Source organism: Biomphalaria glabrata, chromosome 12 (genome assembly GCF_947242115.1).
Source record: "Biomphalaria glabrata chromosome 12, xgBioGlab47.1, whole genome shotgun sequence".
Taxonomy (NCBI): Eukaryota; Metazoa; Mollusca; class Gastropoda; family Planorbidae; genus Biomphalaria; species Biomphalaria glabrata.
In genome coordinates, this window is record NC_074722.1 from 27,523,446 (window position 1) to 27,542,842 (window position 19,397).

Here is a 19,397-nt window from a genome sequence, read left to right on the forward strand (position 1 = left end):
TACTAAGAAAAACAAAGATAAAGGCACATTCCCCGTTCCATATGCTAGGACAAATTCGTACAAATGATCCTTCTTCCATAGTGCTATTAGAGCATGGAACATATGGGTTGCCTAAGCTAGCCAGGAAAACCAGTGACTTGGCGGAGTTTTGGTCATTGGTTAATATGCATGATGCATAGGACGTATTCATATTCCTTTTTGAAGTAACGTCTGTAGGCTATTATATAAGATAAGAAGAAGAAATGAAAGCTGTCAGTTCAGTTAGGTTAGAAGTGACAATAAAAAAAAAGAAGACAAAGCTAGAACAGCATTAGATCTCATCACTCGACACGTATTTAGATCAGCTTCTGAACCGGGAGTCCCGTTTTATGAGACAGTATAGTTGATGAGTTAGTGGCGTCACGGGGGGGGGGGGGGGGGATTGCGGTCCGCACCGGGTGACACCGACCTAGTGACGCCACTGTGATGAGTTATCGAAAGTTTCACAAACAACAAGCCAGTCAGATATAATAGTAGTCGCTAGAATAATAGATTCAAAATGTTTCTGAGAGCCGAACACAATTATGGCCTCTTTAAATAAATCTAGCCTGATGTCCTATCGGATTTAATTTAATTTTTCTTTAATGCTGAGTACAGTACTTTCGTAATCATAATCTTACATCAATCAAACCAAATTCGTTTATTTTGTAATTTTTTTTAGTTGGTATAACCATCAGAGACGCTAAAGTTCGCATCCTTCGCATCCAAAAGTTTTACCAATCACCCCCGGTAATAGGAATAGGAGACGGACCAGAAATACATGGCGCCAAGATTTGGAAGAGGGTGGGCAAGACATGGGGTCAGTTGGAGAGACTCGCCCAGAACCGAGACGCCTGGAGGAGGTTGGTTGGTGGCCTAAGACCCTGATGGGATCACATGCAGAGATGAGAGAAATTTAGCTGGTGCTTTATTTATCACAATATAAATTTTAAAAAAAAGGCAATGTCTTCGATTCAGAAGAGTTTCACACGACTTATGCAAACCCAGTTGTGACCTGCATATTTTTCCTCATCTAGTGCAGACAATTGTGATATCAGCCGAAAGGGTGATGACAATTTTAACTGATCTCGCAGACATCTTCTTGACCCTGAACATTCATAGGAATGATTCTCATTTCCTGTCAGACGTATGTGTTGCATCAGACCAGCAAATCATCATCCAGGATGGAGACTTCGATGATTTTTTTTTTTGTTTCCCTTTTAATGAATCTCGATCCTAACAGCGCAAGAGAATTTGTAACACGTTTAAAATAATGATAAATATACAATAATGTGTATTATCATTGAGGCAAATAAATGTAATTAGTTGTGCATTATACAGAACAAAACATCATCCGATTAAACTAATCATAGGAGCTTTTACTGTTCATGTGTAGTGACCAATCTTAGGCCTTATTTCACTGAAATATTAACTATGAAGTTTACATCAAAAAGTTGGTAGACAGGTTTCTGCATTTCATGGCGAAAAGAAACGGCAACGTTGTAAAGATACACCGTGTGGTTAGGAATGAAATTAATCATAGGAAAACAGGGCTCATCCAAGTTCTCTCTCTCTCTCTCTCTCTCTCTCCTCGTAATTTTTCGTTCATTTCATCTAGTTCTATAAGGTCATACAAGATCATGCATTTGATTAACGTGTGGTTCATACTTTGAGGAGGCATGGTGGCTAAGTGGTAAAACTTTTGTCTTCCGAACCGGTGAAGACTGGAATTTTTAACTTCAGCTTCTATGCAATGTGTGCCTCTGAGTCCACCCAGCTCTTTGGGGAACCCGACGTTAATTGGTCGTTTTGTTGGTCACGTACATGACTCTGTGTGCCACAGAAACAGATGACTTTTACATCATCTGCCCTAAAAAGAACTTTAACAACCACCACAACTACTAATTTAATTAACATATTTATCAGACTTTTTGAAGTAGTTCAGTCGTGCAAAACCAAAAAAAAAAAAAAAAAAAGTAGGCGTGTAAAATGTTCTTCAATATTTGTAATGCATTAGGATGCTGCTCATTAAGTAGAAAGAGAAACGCTTTTTTTTTTAAATTTTTGAAATAAAAATTCACAGATCTCGAGGAGTTCTGTTCAACAAGTAATAACTTAAGTTTCATATGAACAGGATGGATTATAAACAATTGAACATATTCCTAACTGTTCACGAAGGAGGTTGTCAATCAAATTTCTCATCTTTCTGTTCTGAAAATGATGCAAATCTGCAGTTATTTGTATTAAATAATTTATATTGATTCTTGTTTCTTTTTTTTTCTCACGTTCAGCATTAAGTTAATGACTTCTTATGGTCCGATAGCCACGCTGGACAGGGCACTTATCCCGTATGGGGGACGAATATATGCCAATCTTTTTTGAAAGGGGGTCGGCGTAACAGAGATGCCCCAAGGAAACGCTTCTTCAGAATACTAACGCGATGCTTTTAAGTCTCTTAGGAAAAAATGTGCTATTCTACTTTGTTACAAAGGCATGTTTTAACCAATAACGTAGAGATTTTGTATCACTTGATGCTTCGTACTAAAGCCATAATGAATACACTAATTGGAATATTAAATATCTGAACGTAACCATTTTAGAAGTTACACTGCAAAGACTTTCTTCCAAGCCAATAGTAGCCCAATAGTTTTACACAAAAGATGCAATGTAAAACGACACGACGTGAGCTGTGGTTTTTCTACACTGTTGTGGGGACTTACGAGACTTTCTAATGCTATTCTAATCGCCATGTCTTCTTCTTATCTTATATGATACTAGACGTTACTTCAAAAAAGATGATTACGCGCGCCCTACGCGTCATGCATTTAGTCATGCATATTAAAAAATGACCTAAACTCCATAAAGTCACTGGTTTTCCTGGCTAGCTCAGGCAACCCATTCCATGCTCTAATAGCACTAGGGAAGAAGGAGCTTTTGTACAATTTGTCCTAGCATATGGAACGAGGAATGTGCCTTTATCTTTGTGTCTTTCTGAGTATTTTAAATTTTAAGTACAATTACATTGAGAACTAACAGAACGAAAAAGCAACTCTTCAGATTTATAGTCTTTACCCGATCGTTCATTTTCGTAATTACAAAAATATTCCCCAAATTACTCGAGTATATCCTTCCTTAACAAACTATTCAACCGAGCGAGCCTCGGCCACCTGTTACTTTATTTCAAACACTGACCTATGTCAATGACTCCATTGTATTGCGAAACGAAATATGCATATTGGTAAAAAACTAGGAATGCATTTTAAAAATAAATGAGGCCATTTAGCTTAGGAAGCGTACGATGATTCGATTGAAGGTTGAGTAGATATATATTATTAGATCAATTATTATGATTATCTAGAGCTAGATCTACATTAAACTAGATTAAGGGTTAAATTTAATTAAATTAATTTCACATAGAACTAGACTAGTAGACTATCTATTCAACTATTGTATATGAATAGGTTTAACTCAACTTTAACTTTGACTTTAATCTTTACTTAAAATTTAAATAACTTCTAAGCCCAAGCCATCAAGTATGATCAAGCTAGAATTAGTTAATTAGTAGAATAGAATCTATGTTGTCAAATTTAATCAAAGGCTTTATGAACTGTATTGAATGAATTCTATCAAGAATAATCAAGATGGTATCTTTTTATTTAGGGTCCCTGGAGTCTACCTTGATTTTGTAAAAGTATTATAATTATAGAAGTTTTAGAAATGGCAGAATTAATGGGTGCTATTTTCTATATTAATACTAGATCTATATATACTAGATAGTATTTCTTAATATGTTGGCAGGTATAGATACACACAACAATTATGAAAGATCAAGACACCAGTAGAGGAAATGAACCACTGTTTTCACTAAGCAAGCCAACCATGACAACCACAAGAAGTAAGATTTATAAATAAAAAAAAAAAATTAAAGTGACAAACTTAGTTATTAAACCAACCTTGCGTCTTTATAGCATGTCAATGTGACAAAATTTGATTTAATTTTTGTATATTGTTTTTTTGACAAGGGTATTGCAAAGTTTGTGCTAGTCTTTAAACTTGAAGGTTGAAACATTCTCATTCCACAACCTGATTGATAGGACTGTTCAATGACATCTTTTTTTTTTTCTTTTGCCCGAATAGCAGAATTGATAAGTCTATATATATATAATATATATATTATTATCACCACCTCACTGGCATAAGATACCTTTCTCATAATTAAGAAAAATTATGAGAATCATCTTCTAATTGATTAATGAAAAACAATAACTGACAGACACACAATCCTGAGACATAAATGAAGTTTGAAGCTTTTAAAGTCAACATGGCATGTAACATATAACGATAGCAGCACTAAGGAACCTAGGTTATTGAGAGTTGAAGGTGAAGACAATATGGCGAAACAAAGAAAAGCCCCTAAGAAAGACTCAAACCACAGACCCCCTGACATGGTGCTATCGCATAGCAGCGACCAGTAGAACATTTACTTTGGCCATTCAGATCTCCAAGACAAGAGCTTTCAAGTCAATATTGTTATATGAACTCTGCACCACCACACAGTGTCACATGATAACATATCCCTCCCAGAGTCTACCCACATCCCTTTCCATAATTGTCCTCACATAAAATACTTTATTCAGGGTCAACACATATTGGAGCCTGAGCCTTCTTCCGAAGACAAAACAAACCCCAAGCCTTTGTTTTGATATTCAAATGCTCTAAATAGTTTAAGCAACATTAAGTTTCCTTTAACTTTGGTTATTTAATTAATAAAATGTGTTACCGATTGCTACAACAAATGAACAATGCCAATCTCAATTTTTGGTTTGAACCAATATCAATATAATCTTGCCTATTACCATTTTTCTAATACATTGTGGTTTCATCACTAATGACTCTCAAGATTTGACCAATGTCTTATGAAATGCAATGTTATTTAATTTACCTCTAAAACTGAAGTTAGGGACCTGTAAAACTGAAATTGGGGCCCTGTAAAACTGTAGTTGGGGCCTGTAAAATCATAAATATAGTTTTACATAGAATTTCTGGCAAATATCTTTTGTATACAATGGAAATATTGCTGACTGATAAGTGTTCTCACTCACCTAATCTAAAACTGAAACTGTAAACAATATTTTCATTTACCTATTAGATATTTTAAAATGCACAATGATACTTATATCATTTTAATAGATGACAAAACAATTTTTCAGCAAAGAAAAATAAAGAAACGAAAGAGAAAAAAGTTTCCCCATTATATCCACCCACTCCTGACTCTTCACCATGTAGTGTGGAGGAAACAGAATCCATCACCCAAACTGAAATATTATCAACTACAGATAAAATCATGAATAATAAGGCTTTGCCCAGCCCGCCTATGACAAAAAGGGACACTCCAGCAGCGGCTGTTTGTTCTGCCGAGATGAAACCACCCATCACCACACCTGAAGTTACCAGCTCTGGTGATGACCCAGCTGACAAAAACGAACCATGTGTGAATATATCTAAAGAGTCTAAATCTGATATGGGCTCAAGAAAACAACGTCCCATCAATAAAACTGTTGGCAGTGTACCTGAAGCAGTCTCTCCATCAGTCCCAAAAGAAAAAGTCAGAAGAGCAGTTGCCAGCTCTGATTCTGGACAGCAAACTGTAAAACCAAAACCTGCTCGTAAAAAGTTAGTTGTTTTTTTTTTAATTAATCATATGATTGAAGTATGCCTATAATTCATGCGCAAGAAAAGTAAATTTTTAAAAGATATATTTTCAGAAAAAAAATAAATTAAGAAGACCATTTGTTTTGTGCTTTAAAAACATTTGGACAGACAGACAGAGTGAGTTGATATAAGCTTTGTAAAAAACAATGACATTTTGTTTCAGAAAAACCCAGCCAGAACAAGTTCAAAAAAATACTATAACCAATTACTATCAAGTTCGGCGCAGTGGCAGACAAACTAAATCTGAAATAGAGGTTTGTACTTCTAATTTCCATGAATGAATCATTATTCATTTGAAATACATGTTTGTACATGTGTCTATGAGTCTTGTACTTTAAGTGGATAATGCATTTAGTGTTTTTGTGTCACAGAAAGTCAAGCAGCATCAATTAGAGCAGCAGATTTTAGGCCACTGTGAAGATGGTTTGGAGGTAAATAATTTTCATTTCAGTTTTATTATGTTAAAAGAAAAGAGACCAAAGAAAATTTGAGTAGAAGTATGGAAAGTGTAGGTCTAACATTTCAGTCATCTGAATAGGTAAAGATGCTACAAACAATAAGACTCTCATGCTGTTGGTTCTTACTCCAAAGGGATCCAGAGATCAGAAATGTTCAGGGTTCCTGTGGCTACAGAAATTCCTCGAGCCACTGGAAATCTACTAAATGATGAGATAGACATAAAAAAAAATAAAAAAATCCTGAGAATCTGAAATACTAAAAAAATAAAATAACATCTCATTAAAAAAAATGAAAAGCTCCTATTATGGGTTGCCATATTCAATATTCAGATGGTTGACACATCTTGTGTGAGGCCCCAACGGTTCAACAGACTAAGTAATAGTTGAAGGTATGCAAAACCTTTAACCTCGCTCTTAACATGATTTAGAAAATGGCATTGTCAGCGTTCATTGAGGATTTTTAACCCAAAAAGTTATATTTGGTGCATGCACAATACTGTGTCATTGTCATCTATTGTGTTTAAAAATTACAATGATATCTAAACTCTAGATGTAGATTCCAATAATCTAAATCTAGTCCTAAACTTTAAGATCTCTAGTTCTAGATTTTCTAGGCCAGATCAAAGTTATAGATAAAAATATGATATGATTAAGCCAACTTATTTTAGTAACTGATGCATTGATCTAGTTCTTTTGTTCTCTTTAACATCTAGCTACCTAATAGAGCTTGTTGAATTCTTATGTCACCAACTAAGAGTCCTTATCTTTAACAGGGTTTGAACTCTTCTGTGACCAATCAATTTATGACTTCCTCTAAACTTCAAACAATCTATTTATATACATACAAAAAGCTTGTTAATTTTATGCAGAAAAAGTCTAGGTCAAGCAATTTTTTTTTTTTCGACAGATAAAATACTTTGAGAACAAAGGTAGAGGAGTTATAGCTACAAAGAACTTTCAGAAAGGGGACTTCGTGGTAGAGTACGCTGGGGACCTGATTGATCCAGAAACAGCAAAGTTGCGAGAAGAGAAGTATGGGGAAACTCCAGAAGTGGGCTGCTACATGTACTACTTTCGCTGTGCCTCTAAACAATATTGGTAGGTTGAGCAATGCTGCTTAGTACTTAGAGTCTTATGCTGTTGTGAGCTGCTTTTAAAAACAAAGGTAGTGTGATAATCCAAAATTAACACATTCAGCTTCAGAAAGGTTGATAGTCCAAAGGTAACACATTCAGCTTTAGAAAATTAGAGTCTCAAATTCATATTCTTGTGAAGGCTGAGATCTGTAACTCAGGATTTAGGGCATCCATGAATGTGTCCAATTTCTTATAGGCACTTGACATTAGTTGGTTAAGTCTTTTCAGAAGCATTGTTCTTCATTATTACTGACATAACCTAATTATGTTTAAAATATCCACCAGCACCTTATTCCCATGTTTATATAAGAAGGTTCCAAAGGACTGTCAATGCCGGGGGTGAAAGTGGGGATAAGCACCCACTTTCCAAGAAATGCTCTCATGGCTTGCGTCTCTAAATGCCTCTGACAGTCAAATCCAGCTCCTGGCCTTCACATGTGATTTTCTCAAAAATCCGGCGGAACCTGTTCTTACAAACTGACAGGAGAAGGGATGAAAGGCGGAACACTGGCGCCTTAAAACCAGTTTAGCTTCGTGTTGATGGGGCACGTCAGCCTAAATAACGCAACCCATCTAGGAGAAGGAAAACTCTGACTCCAAACCTCCACTCTGTGGCGATACTCCCCCGTGTGGGTATCGGGGCTTGGAAATGACCAAGAGAAATAAATAACCCCACTGCCTTTCCACTTGCATTTCACTAAGTGAATAATAGTGGACCTTCCCCCCCTCTAGGTGCTTTTTGACAGAGGTCTGGATTGCACTACACCAGACGGAGGTCCTTGTCTCACTACATTCTAATACTAGACATAAACCCAACATGAAGTGTTTTTTTTCTAAATCTGGTGAATGTGATATCGTGAAGGGGCCTGGATCCAGGATGTGACGATTCCACAGAGCATACCCAGGGCACAGTCCACTTAAAGCTTTCTACTGCAGAAAAGTTCCATTTGGAGAGCTCTATGGATGGCGGAGAATGGACCATTGGCCAACCCCACCTTGTCCCATGGATATTCCGGTTACAGTCTTCAGACCTAGATGTTTCCTTTTATGTCAGTATTGGAGAAAATTGCCAAGACCGAAAACTCCCTTAAAATGCGGGGACTATATATTTATATATTAAAAAAGCCTGAGGAAACACCCAGCCTACACTAAATGCCAAGGAATTTAACGAAAAATCCATACGAGCTCAGACGTCGCCTCGTAAAAGGTCTGCGCATGGCAGTTTCTTCCAGGACTGCCTGTGATAAGTCAGCTACTGGAAATAAAAAACAGACTAGCAGCAAACACCTAAACCTTTTGCAACTCAACATCTTAGGCCTACAAAACAAGACAACAGAACTCCAACACATACTCAAGAAGCATGATATACACATAGCGCTACTGCAAGAAACACTACTGCCCAAGAAAAAAATAAACATCACAGGCTACACACAGTACAGATGCCTTTGCACCAAATGCCAGGGAATTATGACCCTCATAAGAAACGACACACAAGCCACAGTAAAACAAATACAGAACAATACAGACATCGACACGCAGGAAATACTTCTTTGGAGAGGAGGAACAAAGTACACCATCAAAAACTACTATTGCCCACCATCATCAACAGCAGAAATAGACATACAACTACCACACTACACAAGGACAATAATAGCTGGTGACTTCAATGCACACACACCTTCCCTAGGCTACCCACACTACAACAAGCGTGGCAAAGAAATAGAGGATGTAACAAATGCCTCTAACCTACACCTTCTGCAAAACAAAACTACACCTCCAACTTTCCTCCACAGAGCACACAACACAACTAGCAGACCTGACCTAACTTTTATCTCTACAGACATTACCGACTCTTCTAAAATAACAGTACTTGAAGACATAGGTAGTGACCACAGGCCTATACTCCTCAATATCGGAACGCCAGGTAGATACCAATCCAACAAAACAACTAGATGGAACTATAAAAAAGCTAACTGGGCAGCTTTTTCACAAGAAACAGACACAAGACTATCAAGCGTAATTGAGACAGACATCAATTCAAATACACAACTATAGTCTCCAACATCTTACAAGCAGCAAAAAAATACATCCCTCGAGGCCAAGTTAAGAAATACAAACCTTTTTGGACACCTGAATTAGATAAATTAGTAAAAGAAAGAAACATGGCCAGGAAGACTATAGAAAAAAATCCTACTAGAGAGAACAAGACAACGTACAACAAATTGACAGGGCTTATAAGATACAAAATTAAAACAGAAAAAAAGAAAAAGTGGACCACAACATGCGAACAACTAGATCTAAACAAGGATGGTCGAAAGGCCTGGACCCTTCTGCACCGGCTAGCAGGAAAGAAACAAATAACAAACCCCCAACCTATAAAAGACACTGACGACATAATAACAGAAAACCTTAAAAAGGCTGAAACCTTCAATAAATATTTTGCCAGCATTAACAAGTCAAAGCCAAGAAAACAATTGGACCAGGCCTTCAGTAATATCTTAAAGAAAGAAGAAAAAGCTCCAACAGTCAACTGTCAGATCTTTGACACTCCCTTCACTCTACATGAGCTCAATACTGCCCTAAAAAGCCTCAAGTCAAGAAAATCCCCTGGACCCGATAAAATAACAAATGAAATGATTCGGGGACTAGGACCACAGGCCCAAAACTGTATACTTAACTTTATCAACCATACATGGAAAACTGGAGACATACCACAGGAATGGAGAACCGCAAACATAATACCCATCTTAAAGAAAAATAAACCACCTGGAGACCCAAAAAGTTATAGACCAATCTCTCTAACATCCAACATTGGCAAAATGGCAGAAAAAATGATCAATAACCGACTTTATTGGTGGCTAGAAAGTACTTGCTCACTCCACAATGCACAAGCTGGCTTCAGGAAAGCAAGTAGAACAGAAGACCACCTCTTTCGTTTTATCCAGGACACAGTAGAAGGGTTTCATGAAAACAAGCACACTACAGCAGTATTTATAGATTTGCAGCAAGCCTATGACAGAGTGTGGAGAAAAGGTCTATTTTTGAAGATGAAAAAAATGGGCATCCATGGAAAAATGTACAGCTGGATCAGAGCATTCTTAAAAAACAGAACCATCCAAACCCGATTCGAAGGTGCCATCTCTAGTCAAAAAAGTTTGGAAGAAGGACTACCACAAGGTTCAGCCCTTAGCTGCACTCTCTTTCTAATCTTCATGAATGACCTCCCGGACCTCATTTCGGTCAATAAGGCACTTTATGCAGACGACCTTTTAATTTGGACTACAGAGAAATATCCAGTGCTGACTAGATCCAAACTAAATAGAGCCCTCACAACTATCTCCACATATTCAAAATTATGGAAAATGGAAATAAACAAAGAAAAGTCAGTTTATTCAATCTTTAGCCACAGCAACAAAACAGCAAAAAGAAACTACATCCTAAAAATAGACTCTCAGACAATAAATAAAGAAGAAAATCCAACATATCTTGGTGTAAAACTAGACCAAAGACTGTCTCTAAAACACTTTATGGCAGATTTAAAAGAAAAGGCATCACAAAGATTAAACATAATAAAACACCTAGCAGGAACATCCTGGGGAGCTGAAAAGAAAACCTTAAGACAGTTATACACTGGATATGTCAGATCTGTAATGGATAACTGTCTCTCCATACAAGTAGCTGCCAACAAAACCTATCAATCATCATTAGATACAATCCAAAACCAAGCCTTGCGGTTAATTAGTGGAGGTATGAGAACTACTCCCACAGCAGCCTGTGAAATAGACTCCAATATTGAACCTCTTAAGTTAAGGCGCAACAGAGCAGCATTAGAAGCTATTGAGAGATACAGAAGGTTGGAGGACGATCATCCAAATAAATTACTAACACAGAGAAATAGGAAAAACAACCAAAAAAAGCAAAGGACTCTGATCCAACTTACTGACGAACTAGCCCTAAAACACCACCTACCCAATAACAGAGAAAAAATTAGCAGGTTTTCAAACATTACACCCGGACTAAACTACAAACAACCAACCATCAAAACACATTTACTAAATAACACCTTAACAAAAGAATCAAATCCACTGGAGCTCAAAGTAGGCACGCTTGAAACAATCGAAAGCTATCCAAAAACAGCTATCCATATTTATACAGACGGATCGGCTTTCAAAGCTACCATCAATGCTGGTCTTGGTGCCTTCCTGGTCTTCCCTAAAAATAAACACTTTGAGATAAGCGCACCCTGTGGTGATTACTGCTCAAACTTCCAAGCCGAAATTGAGGCAATTACCATAGCACTCCAGACAGTAGAAAACAAATTATATGAAGGAGTGCAACCACCATCAGATATTGTTGTCTTTACAGACTCCCAATCTACTCTGGAAGCACTTAACAGCAGCACCTCAAACAGCCCAAGAGAGTTGACAACACTCAGTGTGATAATCCACCAGATGATATCAAAATTAAATATCAATATTATACAGTGGATCCCTGGACACATTGGCATCATGGGAAATGAAAAGGCAGATAAGCTATCAAAGGCAGGTTCAACTATGGAACAACCAGATAGACCTGTTAACTACCTCACCCTAAGGTCAATGTTAGTCAACAATCACAAAGAGGAGTGGCTCAACCAATGGGCATCAGGAAACACAGGCAGAGCCATGTACAGAGAAATGACTACGCCTAACAAACTGGACAGTATTAACTTCCTCCCCCGCAAAGAACAATCTACAATCTTCCAACTAAGAACAGGACACACACCACTATTAAATTACCACCTGAACAAAATAAACTCCACACAACTACCCCTTTGCAGACACTGCACCCACCCCTCTGAAACCGTAAACCATATCCTCTTTGAATGCCCCTCCCTAATCCACCTTAGGCAGACCCTACTTCCACTACAGCCCAACATAACCAACACCCTGTACGGCAGTGCTGAACAACTGAAGAAAACAGCACACTTTTTTTCCTTGGCACAGTCTGCAAAAGAGCTCACAGCTCAGCAGCAATAAAGCTGGCTAGAAGAAGAAGAAGAAGAAGAAGAATATAAGAAGGTGGACCCAAGCTCCACTGTAATGCAAAATGAATGACACATTACAGTTAAAAACTAGGAATGCATATTAAAAATTATGCCATTTTGTATTTGGCTTTTTTTAAACTTGGTTTTGAGTAGTTTTAGTTCATCAAGAAATAGAATGTTGATCTACTTTGTTTTATTGCTTTAGGATCTGGTCCCATGATATTCATTTTAACCACAACCATTAACCTCTTAAAGTCTATGCTATTTCAGTTACAGAATATTTAACATTATACAGTATTATTGGAAATGTTATATACGTAGGAAATACTGACATACTTTGAAATAATTAATTTATGCGATCAGACAATGTTGATTGTCACAAATTTACATATATCAAGCAATTTTTTAGGAGCTATAGTTCTTTAATTCCTATTGACTGAAAAATTAAACATACCATTTACAATTTGATATAATGAAGTCTTTAAAAGTATCTTAAACCCAATTTGTTTCTCAACCTCAAATATTTTTTTAGCATTGATGCCACTGCTGAATCACAATACCTGGGCCGTCTTCTAAACCACAGCAAAGCAGGCAACTGTTGCACCAGGGCTGTAATGATCGACAAGAAGCCTTACCTTTATTTGGTGGCCAGCAGGGACATTCTGACAGGAGAGGAGCTGACGTATGACTACGGGGATAGGAGGAAGGAGGCAATAGAGCAGCACCCATGGCTGAAGTTATGAGACTCGTAGGAAATAATATTTTACCATTTTATTTATTGTACAAAAAGTTTCTGTTTGTGACTGAGTAAGAGTTTGCGACTGCGTAATAGTTAATTGTACAGATATTAGAATATCACAGAAAGACAGATCACACACTCATGGTTGAAGTTATGAGATTCTTAGGAAATTTTTAAACCATTTTATTTATTTGTGTTAGGAAGAAAATGTATTTTGTATGTGGCCGAGTAAAAGCTAATTACTGTATAGTTTGTACCAATTAAGTAATTTATTGATAGAGCGGATCCTGTTTAATTATTAGATTGTTATATGATTCCTTACTAAATTATGTGCATAACTATTTTAACAGCATTCACCATGTCTCAATGATCTATAAATTGCAGTTGCCTAGGCTTAAAAACACAATGTATTCTGAACTAAACACTTTATTCAATTCTAAACAAATTTTTTTTGCTACAGCATGTGTGTAACGTTCTGTGAATACAATCATAAGTAAGGGAAGTAAAATGTTCCCGAATTGTGAAGTGTTAACAAGTGCATTGAAAGCCTCATCTGTAATTAGCGCATGGATCATATCAACTTTGTTGTTCATTACTACAGTGAGCTGAATGTTCTTAGCTGCTGTATTCATTGGCCCACTTCAGTTGTAAGTCAGCGATGGCTCATTTCGTGGATCATTTTCCTTCTATTTGAGAGAGGCATTCTTGTTCACATTTTTTCTTATGTGAAAGAAGAACCTGACTTTGCATTGGAGGTGCCAGTCTTTTTCTAATTAGCTCACTTTCTTGTCAGCTAGTGGTACTTCACTGTTCATTGCCTGTCTTGCTACCACTTCTTTTCACATGGTGTGGCTACATCTATCCAAACATTTACATCTATGTCTACGTCTTTACATGGTCTAAGATTAAATGATCACCTTTGATAGTCAGATGCAGTTACCTGGTTATTAGCATGTGTTTGTCTAATATGATTTGAAACACTGGTAATTTGCCAACATTGAAAATTGTAAAAATATTTTTATTTCATATTACTAGTTGTTTATAAACCCCAACCCCTTTTTCTAATAAGGATGTCCACCAACCACAATATGTCACCATTCTACACCTATCTCTCAGACTTAGTCGGGGCACCACACAAGATCTGTCAAACGTCTTTCTCCATTCCTCTCTGTCCTTTGCCTTGGATAAAATTTTATACACTGACCGACCTGGTCATTCTTTGATGTCTTCCCATTGCTGTCTTCGTCTTCTTCTCCATTATTCACTGAAGTTAAAATTTTAAGTTCATTATTGTCTTTTTTTTTAATAGAATTTCAGCATCATAGGCAGTGCTTTTTTTTGTGACTATACGCACTGTAAAACCTTTTTCAATGTGGGGGAAAAATTATTACTTTTCTTGTATTTTAACGTTTATTATTAATTTATTAGTAGTTAAAAGTTAGGCAATCAATCATTGAGTACTGGCACCTATTGTTACAAATATTGCTGATATTATTTTGACATTGTTTGAAGTTATGAGATATACTTTTCATTTTTGTTTTGTTAAGCCTATGTTGACATTTGTATAAATAATGTATTAATAGATCAGTAATCAGTGCAATCATATCTTAGGTTTGGATAAACAGTAGAATGATAGATCAACTAGATCTAACTAAACTTAGCTTTTAATGATGATTATGTATTATATTACAGCTTTGGAATAAATTATAAAGCGATCACAAGACATTGTTTATAAATCTTGCGAGAGACTGAAAAGAAATCCACACTTTTTTTTTTTTCAATTAAATTTGGAAAATAGTATTTGTTTGCTCATATTTAAACAAGTTGAACAAGATATTATAAATGGTGATGTCACATGTCCAGTTAAAGATGGGTCTTTGAGTGACAGACTTGCCTGTGATTAATACTTTGAACTTTTCATTGAAGTTTATGAACACTGAAAGTCTTGTTCATTCAATTTTTTAGATATTTTTGAAATGACAACCAAATATATATTTTTTTAAAATATTATTTCCCTTATCCATCCACATTTAATTTCCTGCGATGGTTTGTAGTTAAATGTAGCTTGGAAATATTGAATTTCTGTTTTCTAAGATTATTTTTTTTTTAGGTATCAACGTTTATTAACTTTGATAGACAAACATGGTTTCAGTACAATTTGATAAAAAACATGGTTTCTGTAAAACTAGATAAGCATGGTTTCAATAACTTACAATTTGTGTGTTGCTTATGCAATAACTGCAAAACTATTTTCAGATGTTTTCGTTATCAAATATTCCTATAATAATAATGTCAGTAATAGGGATGTTCTGTTTTTTTTTAATCTATTTATTTGAGAGAGTTGAATCATTTTCTAAATTCTTGCCAGCGTAATATACTTGGATTCAGCTTTTCAGTTCTATCTGCTCCATCCATCCCATGGTGGGCTCTGGCCTGCTTCAACACATCCTTCCATTTAAATCTCTCTTGAGCATTTTCTAAATAATGCTATCTGCTCTATTCTACTACCATAACTTTAAAGTGAAAGTTAATTTTGAACATTGCAAAATTTTTATGTTCATAAAAAAAAAAAAAAAAAACTAAGCAGATGACACTTTGAGATTTGAATTGAAATGGATATGTTGATAGAGATTTAAGATTTCCCTGGCCTGTAATATTTACTAGAACTTTGGTTGAAAAAATAAAATTGACTGGACTGCATATCTGCAAAGGAAGCACAGCTCTCTAGTTATACACATACATTATATTTATAGTGAACTATTGTGTGAGGATGCATGTGATTTTGATAGTAATCTTGGACTAGGGTTACAATGTATGTTTTTAATGATATAATGTGGTACTAGAATGAATGTCTTTAATTGCTCTACTTATCTGTTCAATTGGTGAGGGTTAAGTTGTGGTAAATCTGAGCTTTGAAATAGATGAATTATCAGCTAACTGGTTGTGTGGCCTGCACTCATTTTGTAAATATTTTTACATTTCTAGGAGTAAACAAAATAAACAAAAAATAACAAGTATAAATATTGTATCATAACAGCTTGAGTTGACAGTTCTCAGAGGCTAGGATTTTTTATTATGTAACTAAAAGTAAAGTAAAACTCCTAATTGTCAGCTCTACAATCACATGTGATGAGGTTACATGATTGGCTACACTAATTGAATTGTTATAACATGTTCACTGTTTTCATTAGAATTATATGGAAAAAAAATTATTCTCTAAATTAAGCAACTAAATTTTATCAAGCATGGTCGAAAAGCTAAGTACGCTTGAACTTGGCTTGGCTTGGCTACCTATGAAGGGGGCTCGAGGTTTGACACCTGAGCTGAGCAGAGTTGTGTTTACTGAGCGCCTAAAAGCAGTATGGAAAACGTACACCCAGATACCCCCCCAACTGGTCCACAAATGAGATTGGACCGTAGCGCTCTGAGCATACTAGAGGCATGAAAGTAGTGCTATATAAAAGCTATATTTTTTTTATTAAATAGAAACTAATCAAATGACAAGGCTTTCATTTCGTCACTAAGAGATAAACCATAGTAATTTTATGACTGAAGGCTGCCAGCAAAATCTGTTTTATTTGAAGCACAATAATACTTTTTAAAAATGTATAATCTACTTTACACTGTTCCATTCAAATGAAAGTAATGCTTTAAACTCAGCTTATTATGTCATTTATGGCATAAGGTGATTAGCTTAGAAATTTGTTATTTTAATCTGTTTAATACATACATGGCTTAAATGAATAAATGTTACTCAGGAGTACTCTAGATGATTATACCTACAAGTTGGCAGCAATGACATCATATATCTATTTGTATATAGTTTTCTTTGTAATTGGTGTTTTAAACAATGTATCCCAATCGTATTGAGTAACTCTAGTTGTAATTCAATGTGTGTACATAATAGTTTTAAATAAACTTGTTGCAAGCATACATGTTTAATGTGTGGGCACTGTTAGTGAATAATTTTTAATCAGATTTGTAAATTTGTAAAAAAAAATAAATACATAAAATATATACGTGTGTGTGTGTGTGTGTATTGAACGTGAGATTTATTTGTGAGATGTTGTTAGTGGAGAAACATGACCAACAACAATAATTATAAATAAAGTTGTGTGTGTGTGCACATTACAATTTTGTTTTGTTTTGTTTTGTTGTGTCGTATGTTAGAAAAGTGGATAGTTTTTTGTTTAATATTTATGGCCAATGGATGTGGGGTGGGGTATGTGATAGACTGACTGAAATATTTCTAAGTCACAGCTCATCCATTTTCATGGGGTCAGTTCCTTTAGCACAATGGATTTAATACAGATAACTTAAGGATTTCCTTTCAAATAACTAGAACTACGAACATGGCGACGCAGAATACTAGAGAAAGCCGAGAGGACAAGGAAAGAGCTGGGAAGCCATACAAAAAACTAGCAAGAGACTGTGCAAAGTGGCGTGTTTTTTTACGGAGGCCCTATGTTCCTTGAGTAACTCAAAGGAAAGACGATGATGTATTGGAGATATTCCACTGAATATCTTCAGTTCTGACTGCTGGCCTAAACTTATCTTTTCACAAGAACAGTTAAAACTTAGTGAGAGGTCAATACATACTTCTTATCTGTACACTGATAATTAGTAGCTAATACTTTGTTAACAATCAACTCTGTTGTCGAGATTAGAGGAATGAAGCTTTATTTCGTACATAATTACTGTAGGCTTGGACATTTCTTTAGGTATGAAACAAGACCAAATTTGTTGTAGTAGGGGGAGCAGTAGCTGAGTGTTTAAGCGCTTGGTTTCCGAAACTGGGGTACTGGGTTCTAATCTCGGTGATTTTGAATTTCGGGATTTTTAGGGCTTCCCTGAGTCCACCCAACTCTAATGGGTACCTGACTTTAGTTGGGGAAAGTAAAGGCGGTTGGTCATTGTGCTGGCCACATAACACCCTGCTCGTTAACCGTTGGCCAAATAAACAGATGATCTTAACATCATCTGCCCTACAGATCACAAGATCTGAAAAGGGAACTTAACTTTTTAAGAAAGTGAGGCGCGGTGGATAAACGGTAAAGCGCTTGGCTTCCGAACCGGGATCCTGGGTTCGAATCCAGATGAAGACTGGAATTTCGGGATCTTCGGGCGCCTCTGAGTCCACCCAGCTCTAATGGGTACCTGACATTAGTTGCGGAAAGTAAAGGCGGTTGTTCGTTGCGCTGGCTACATGACACCCTCGCAGGCCACAGAAACATGTACTTTACATCATCTGCCCTATAATCACAAGGTCTGAAAGGGGAACTTAGAGCGCAAGGTCTGAAAGGGGAACTTTTTACTTTTATTGTATAAACTGGTATTTTGGCATCTTTATCGGATTTAGATCAATCTGGGGTGGCGATTGAAAAATTGATACACTTAACATATTGTGCAATAATTTCAATAATGCTATGGATAATTTTTATAATGTGAACTTGTGTTATTGGAAGTGGGTTTTGCTAATCAAATAAAATGAATAAAACAACGTTCCGGAATGACAATCTTCTTTTACACAAGTGTAACTGACGTAATAGATAACAAAATATTAGCTCCCTTGTCAGGGGGAATAACTCAAGGGACAACACATTAGACTCCACACTTGCATGTAAAATATGTTTCTGAAAAGTACTCTTTCCAATCTTTCTATTATATTTATGTCTCTCTCTCTCTCTATCACAAACACACACGTAGACAAAACACTCACAGCAGACGATTAAATACAACTGACTTGTCTTCTTACAAAACTGATAAGAAACCAAAAAAATGATACAACAGATCCATTACAGTTTCAACAAGCCAAGCTTTTGTATAGGCGAGTGATGAGATAACCCAGTGCCCTAATTAATAAGGTGGGTAACTCTTTTTACATCAGAAAATAGACACGCCTAAGTAGAGAGTGTAATAACAATATCTCGGCTTCTAATATCTACGTCATGTAATCCAAACAATCATGTTGCCACAAGTTCTACACATGCGGTCCTAAGAAAAAGGTAGCCTTAATTTTTACGCATGCGGTGCAAACAAGAAAGTTGATCTGTTTTACACATGGTGTACAATGTGTACAGATATTTCACAATTGCAGTATGAAACTAATTGTGAATATGATTCTGTATTTCTAAACATTAGGTATTGAGACTCATTCTCGGTATCAACCACAGAAATAAAAAAAAAAACATATGACAATCTAATTTTAAAATAAACATCACTTATAACGTGTGGTCCCCGATTATACATTAAAAAAATATTCTATAGTGAAAACATAAGTATAGCTTATCAAACATTCTGGATTAGCG

General features: G+C 36.0%; 1 protein-coding gene across 1 annotated transcript; it reads left to right on the forward strand.

Annotated features, from left to right (window-relative positions):
* The first annotated feature begins 3,241 nt into the window (after window positions 1–3,241).
* On the forward strand, window positions 3,242–13,562 carry LOC106070335 (N-lysine methyltransferase KMT5A-A-like). The gene is made up of 7 exons (XM_013230213.2): window positions 3,242–3,331; window positions 3,817–3,913; window positions 5,229–5,691; window positions 5,894–5,984; window positions 6,102–6,161; window positions 7,096–7,286; window positions 12,883–13,562. The coding sequence occupies exons 2-7, from the start codon at window positions 3,838–3,840 to the stop codon at window positions 13,091–13,093; spliced, it is 1,092 nt and encodes a 363-aa protein (XP_013085667.2). The 5' UTR covers window positions 3,242–3,331; window positions 3,817–3,837; the 3' UTR covers window positions 13,094–13,562.
* Window positions 13,563–19,397: the final 5,835 nt, after the last annotated feature.